The sequence below is a fragment of the Plectrocnemia conspersa genome, unplaced genomic scaffold (assembly GCF_051122295.1).
Source record: "Plectrocnemia conspersa isolate PC_06_02 unplaced genomic scaffold, ASM5112229v1 ptg000009l, whole genome shotgun sequence".
In the NCBI taxonomy this organism is placed as follows: domain Eukaryota; kingdom Metazoa; phylum Arthropoda; class Insecta; order Trichoptera; family Polycentropodidae; genus Plectrocnemia; species Plectrocnemia conspersa.
In genome coordinates this window covers 21,418,958-21,426,276 of record NW_028277173.1, presented here as the reverse complement: position 1 = coordinate 21,426,276, position 7,319 = coordinate 21,418,958, and the positions used below count along the sequence as shown (strand labels likewise).

General features: G+C 33.8%; 1 protein-coding gene across 2 annotated transcripts; it reads right to left on the bottom strand.

The window, feature by feature from the left end:
• Window positions 1-926: 926 nt before the first annotated feature.
• On the bottom strand, window positions 927-2,098 carry LOC148232217 (uncharacterized). 2 transcript variants are annotated; one of them, XM_088191622.1, is made up of 2 exons: window positions 1,958-2,098; window positions 927-1,867 (listed from the first exon to the last, which is right to left on the bottom strand). In XM_088191622.1, the coding sequence occupies exons 1-2, from the start codon at window positions 2,049-2,051 to the stop codon at window positions 969-971; spliced, it is 993 nt and encodes a 330-aa protein (XP_088047748.1). In that variant the 5' UTR covers window positions 2,052-2,098; the 3' UTR covers window positions 927-968. The 2 variants fall into 2 exon arrangements, with proteins under 2 accessions (XP_088047748.1, XP_088047747.1); XM_088191621.1 differs by having other exon boundaries at window positions 927-2,084.
• Window positions 2,099-7,319: the final 5,221 nt, after the last annotated feature.

Sequence of the window (7,319 nt, the reverse complement as noted above, 5' to 3'; positions counted from 1 at the left end):
ATGAGTCAATGCAATAAATTTAAGCTGGAAAAAGTACAGCGTAAATACCTTCGATATTTATACTTGAAGGAATACGGGTATTATCCGTTCTTGTTATTTTGTGAGCGCTGAGATACTTTTCGTTGTCAACTCGAATAAGTGATTATATAATTAAACACTTCTGGAAATTGCTTAAATCCATCGTAGACAATCCTACGGTCTCGAGCAGTTCCAAATGTGTGCTTTGGAAAATGGTTATAGTTCTCGGTTGCGTCCACTGTTTTTCCCTGTTAGTCTAGAACTAAAGCACTTGCCAACTCTTCTTTGGCAAAAGCCGTTCGTCTGCTTAATCTCGTGCACATATGAGGTTTTGGTTCAATTCGTGTAGGACAATGCAATGAGGTGATTTGTGTCTGTTCTTTTATCTTGTTTTCGTGTTTTTACTTATATATGTGTGTGTGTGTGTGTGTGTGCGTGCGTATATATATATTTGTATGTATGTATACGTATATATGTATATCTTTGTATGTATTTTAAAATTGTAGTATTTTATACTTTTGGCCATCGTGACGCATTTGGTTAACTTGTCAGTTCACGATGGTCATAATTTTAATAAATAAATAAATTATATCTAATGATATCCGTTTAAAAATTTGCTCAGTTTTACACTAAGATACTGAAGAAAATATTTTCACACTCTTTTCTTCCTAAATCATGTGTTTGTATCGAAATTTTACTTTGATGTTATTATGCAAATATTTTTGTGAGAGAATTAGAATGGAACCAAATTCTGCCTGAACCAATTTGCTACTAGCTGTATTGGTTTTGTTTGTAGTCGTAAACTGTATTAAATACCTACTTAGTTAAAACCTATTTAAAAACGTTTACGAATTAAAATACTTCAATAATTCAAAATATTATGTAAGACAATTACGAAATAAAATAACTTTCAGTTTATAGTGTATCTTTATTTATTTCAAACAAAAATGTTAGCATCTGCATGGCCTAATACATTGTAGTGCTGCGTTTTGAACGTATCCAGTTTTGCATTGATAACCATAATTATTAGGACACGCTACGGTACAAGTGGATAGAGGGGGACTGGCCATGTTAGCGCAAGTTACTGGGCATTTTTTTGGACACGGTACTATTATTTCGTGCGAGTTTCTTGCGCATTTCTGTATTGAAACACATCTGCCTTTACAGTTACGTACAAATCCAGGTTTGCAATAGCATTTGACGACACATGGACTCACAGTTGGGGTGCAAGTGTTTACAAATTTTTTGCAGGTTGTCTCGGTACAATCTGTGCCGCATCTTAGTTCCTCGTTATCGGGACATTTGTTGCAGTCGCCGGGAAGAACACATTTGTTTTTGTAGTTTCTTAGATAGCCTTCTTTGCATTTGCATGCCCCGATTTCTAGGGTAGGAGGATTTGGGCAAGTCGGCGGAAGGCACGAACTGAGTGCTGGTGCACCTGGGGCAGGAGGGCAAGTCGCGGGGCACGGATCTCCGCATACAGCAAAATAGGCGTTTTTATCGTAGCCGCATCCACCGATGCAGTAAATTGGAGCGACGCATTTACCATTGATGTCCCTTTTAAGTAGATCATTGCAGACGCATCCTAGTTTGGCTGCGGTGTATGGGGGGCGGGTCAACGTTAGCTTTGGGACGATGCATGTGTTTTCGTACTTGTCGAGGGGGCCGTAATGTTCATTCGGAGGACATTGATGACAATTCGAAGGAGGAGGTGGAGGACACGGAGGAGCTGGAGCTGGCGCTGGAGCTATGCCTAGACCTGGAGCTGGCGCTGGAGCTATGCCTAGACCTGGAGCTGGCGCTGGAGCTATGCCTAGACCTGGAGCTGGCGCTGGAGCTATGCCTAGACCTGGAGCTGGCGCTGGAGCTATGCCTAGACCTGGAGCTGGCGCTGGAGCTATGCCTAGACCTGGAGCTGGCGCTGGAGCTATGCCTAGACCTGGCGCCGGATCTGACTCTTCCAATGTTGTTTCAGCGTCGGTCAAGTAGAACGCAGCAGAATACAATATCAAAAATGTTAAAAGACCCTTCATTATGTTGCCGAAAATGCTTTGAATCTCACACAGTCGACAATGATAATGAAAGTAATTGAGTACAGATTTTATCGTGGTTTATATACTAGCCATTTCTTCGTGAAATTGGAGACCAAGTTGATTCAAGTGTGTGAATGTAAATATTAAAAAAAATGTTATTCACCCATATGTGGATATGTACTGCGTAATAAACCAATGTTTACAAAACGTATGTAAAACATGTTTTTGCATAATTTTATATATTCCATGTGAAATTACAGTAATATTATAATATTATAAAATAATTTTACAGTTACTGGGTTTCATTGTTATTTATAGACCTTTTAAAAGCACTAGTATATCCAGAAAAACTATAGCACGTGTATATGTAAAAACAGCGCTAGTATAAGAGTGCTATACGTGGACATAGGTTCAGCGGCTGCAAGGTTTTGAGCGAAGGGTTTATAGGAAGATTTTTAGACTAACTTGTCAAGACGGCAATTATTGTCGTCGGTACAACAATGAATTATATGAGTTGTATCAGGAGCCTGGCGTCGCACGGTATGGTATTTGCTCGATCTGGGTGGCCAAAAGTCAATTATGAAAATTTAAGCGCAGGTAAAAAAAAAGTTGCTCTGTAAAAAGCTGGTAATTTTGCGCATAATAATCAACAATTCTTCACTCCTTGCATAACGCTAGCGCCCCCAAGATCGGTCGGAAGTCAGTCATCCCTTCGTGTGCACGCATCGTTTTCTCGGCGTCGATTGTATACTCATACATTGGACAATTATTATTATTTTATTTGAGTACAGTTAAAAATGCAAGCAATTGATTATATTATAATAAAGCAGGTAAGTGTTTCTACGTTTCATAGCTCTTTGTTGCAATAGTTGTCATATTAAACACACAATATTGTTTTAAGTAGGTGCCATTTTTTAGTATTTTTTCCTGTTTTTTTTTTCTAATTTTGAGTTCATTAGCTATATTTACTACCACTTTTTAATAGTGATTTTATATACAATATGAAGCTCAGGTATTTTTTTTTTATTATTTTCTGCGGATTTTTGCGGTTTTTATCAAATTGCATACTATTATTCCTAAAAATGTGGCGGGGCCGATTCGCAAAAATTAGAACCTAAGCTATTTAAACCACCATAACTTTTTAATTAGTTACTGTGTTAACGTTAAATTTAAAATAAACTTTTCTAATTATTGTGATTTTTTAATTATATATTCATAATGGTAAAATCAGTAAACACAAAAATGTGGATAGCGTACTAATAATTTTTTTTTTTTTTAAATCACCAAATATACATATTTTAAAAATAAAAACGATTAAGACTATAATAAAATTATGGTAGAATACTTTTTATTATTATATAAATAACATTTATAAAACTTCGTGACCCATAATTTTTTTTTTGTATTTAGCATTTTACGTGGTGAAGTTTGCACGACCATTCAGCTTTGATACTGTTGATAACGAAAAAATGTCGATACATCATCATATATTTTGATCCTAGTGTTTTATACATCGTATAAATAACAATAACCTACTAGTTATAAACGTAGGTTCAAGTATTAGTGGCATAACCGTTTCTTTGAGTTTATCCTTACATTTATCATAAAAATTACCCGTTAAAAAATGGCAACTGAGAACAGAACGTGATAAAATAATAGTAGAGCAAAAAAAGACACCAATACAAGAGGAGTTTCGATCGAAGATGGGTTTACTAGTCGATGTACTTAAACGGGGTTACGGCAACACGAATGATGGCAACACCAGTGGAAGATTTTTGCAGATCACGAATTATCAGCACAAATAACCGGAATTAACTTAAAATTTATATATCGTCTAAAAGTTATTTTGGAAGTTATATTAAGTTATTTATTATTATATAGTAATATAGTGCGATTACAAAAATTTTCTGCTTATTCTAAGCAAACTGCAAAGCTCTATGTCCAGCTGTACCGATAGGCCAATTATCGGAAGAGGCCGCTGAAGCCCGTGACAAACATTTCCGTTTATATCGGCGAAATTTTGCACGAAAGTTTTCAAGAGTATCTTGTAATACGGATGTGCTAAACATACTTTTATTAAGTTCAGATCTTGTCATAACAGGAATGCGACTAGCACTACACAAAAAAAGTAAACTCTTTTTAAAAGATATGGTAGCCATGTTGCTTCCAGCAGAACCTCATCTAGATACAATTGGACAATCTTTGGATGAGGAAGAACTGGTTTCAGACGAGGAACCATGGAATTCATCTACGTTGAACTAACAATTTAAAATATATATGTATACATGTTTTGTTTAGTTTTTTTTTTAAATATTGTCTGAAATTTTTTTTTAAAAATGCTTTTTTTTATTTTCGCTTATAACACTATATATTTGACTAAGAGCACTTATGGAATAAACTAATGTAAAAACATTATTTTGGCCGCCCAGATCGGGCAAATACCCCACAGTGCGTCGTCAAGTAGACAAGACTAAAAGTGAGTTATAGCACTATGTCGTTGCTGATGATAATGGTGAGAATGGCTCTCATGAACTAATCACAGAAGCAATAGGGCGCTATTAAAACAAATAAAAAAAAACTTTTTCACTTGATTTAGCCCTAAATTTACACTTGAGTGAAGGAAATGAAATGGGACGAACATATATAATAGAAATAAACAGGAAAAATAAAGCAATACATATAAAGAAAGCAATCATAGAGTTATATTGAACCAGATTTATTAAAATTATTAAATTTAAATATAAAAATAATTTGCAAATAAAAATATAAAACATTGTATTACTATTGCATATATTTAATAACAATTCTAACGATTTTTTCCTTATTTATCAATATTTTCAATTTCATTACATTTCTCGTTTCTATAGAACATCTTACCGTTCTTTTAGTATAAATTGGGTTTGTTTATTTATTATTTTTAATTTTATATTTATATATTGTATTTTTTTTTGTTTTGTAGATATTATTTGTTGATAATAAATTAAAACATTTTTTTATTTAATCACATTTTATTACTACTGCAAGGGTCTCGACCACATGCACAATTTGTTATAATTTAAAGGTCATTCCAACGATCATTTTAATAGAACGAAAAGAGAGATCGAAAATATTGAAGGTAGGGTCGGGCCACACCCAGTATATTCATATAACAATGGGAGAGAGATATCATGACCAAAAATTGCGTTATTATTGGAAATATATCATAGACCATACATCTCAAAATGTTAATCACCTGTATGTATCGCTAAAACACTATTTTTTGTTTGGAAAGGATGCGCGCTAGGCAATATAACCCTTTGGTTACTGATCACCAGAATAGTAATCTGTACCGTTTCTTCTTTAAGGCGTAAACACTTTTTGTAGGTGTGTCCAAGAAGCGATGCAATTGCTTCGCAAGCATAAAATCTTTATGATATATGTGATACTTGGTTACATTGACAAAGAGGCGGTAAGAGAATATAGACAAGAAGAGACACAAAATATAGCCAACTTATTCCTATTGCGTCACAATAATCTAACATAAAAGTAACATATTAAAATATAAAATTAGACTTATATTATTGAATTGTAATTTAAAATACTAAAATTATACAATATAAATTGGACCAGCTCTTTAAAACTAACTCCACTAGAAATTAAGATCTAGAAAACGACACGTCATGGCATTTTCTAATGCATAAAAGTACACGGTACATATTCTGACAGCGATTATTTAAATAATTTCTAAATAACCGATTTAGAATCAGAAAATCTGAGGTCCAAATGTCATGACAAATCTTGTGGGAGGTTTTTAAAATTTATAAATATAGTACTTAAGCTCCCATATAATCACAATCGTTATCATTATAATAAGACACCATCGTCGAGCACCGTAGATTGTTTCAGATAAAAACCATACTGTTGATCTACCAGGATTTGCTGACAGTGATTGTTAATATATTTGGGGAGAATTATTTTAAATAATTATAAACTATTGTCTCCGCTAGAATACGGTAATATGAGTATTTCTTTTCATATTTTTATTGAAAGATATTGGCTGGAATATATTTTAGACCCTGCGGACGTAGTTTGTCTAACCTTCACTTAGCCTTACAATCAAAATATACTATGTTTGATCGCTTTCTAGTTGACGTGTATTTATTCAAAGTAAATATTATAGAATGACGTAAGAAACGATGTATATAGAATTTCAATTGTTGTCACAAATGTTTTATAAAAATTATAATTTACATAAGATTCAAAAACACATGAATAAAGTGTAATTAGAATATTTGCATATAATACATTAATATATTCTTATAATAGGTATGAATTGCGCAATGTGTTTTCATACATGTTTTATTTCACAAATAAATTCAATATTGCGCAAGCATTTTAATAAAAATTTTAAGTTTTCCTCAATCAAATTGCCTGAGCAATACTAGTAAGTCAAGCGCCTAAATATTTTAAAACAACAAAAAATAGAAAACAATACTCTTTTAACTCCATACCAAATTAAAATAATCATAATCCAATCAATTATCTAATTTCTTCGTCTTCCCCGTGAAAAATACAGGATGTTTTGCCTTGTTTTTTTATTATTATTATACAAATTGGCTCTTGTTCGTAGGTAGGTATCGCCGGCTGGCGTCCAATATTTTTCAGTATAAATTTCAATTAAAAACACCCCCTCGATGTCGGCGCCCCATCCTGATATACATACATACACATACAATAAACCAATATATACAGGGTGTAACGAAATACTCGATGTGTGACCAATCTATCTTAGTTAGCCCATGTCGGCGAGGATGGACGTGTGAGAAGGCGTAAATAAATCAATTAGCGCCGTTATTAATAGGATCCGGAACACGGTTACCAACCACACCACGCCTAGCCACGCCACGCCACGCTACGCGCTTTTATAGTGCGGCGTGGTTCATTAGCGCATTTAGAGCATCCGCGTTAATGTGATTCACTAGCCACCAGCCCTTAAGCCCATTTTCATTATCGGCTTGTAGGTACTAGTGAAAAAAGAACGAGCGCTAATTAAAACTGCATGAGCTGAAACACATTATGGCCCTTTAATCTTGTATACGCGCAGTGTTTTTCTTTTTTTGTGTCTGAAACGTCATTGATGTAAAAGCAGACCATTAGCAATATCAAATATAAGCCAGAAATAATAATTACACAGTGTTAGACTTAAATATAGAGTGGTATAGATTGCTTTGCGCCAGTAAATTAATATTAACTAAGAATTTAATCACGTCTAAAATAAAATGTTTTAAC

Coding starts and splice junctions, on each gene's coding strand:
- LOC148232217 (XM_088191621.1), bottom strand. CDS start 2,051: ATGAAGGGTCTTTTAACATTTTTGATATTGTATTCTGCTGCGTTCTAC.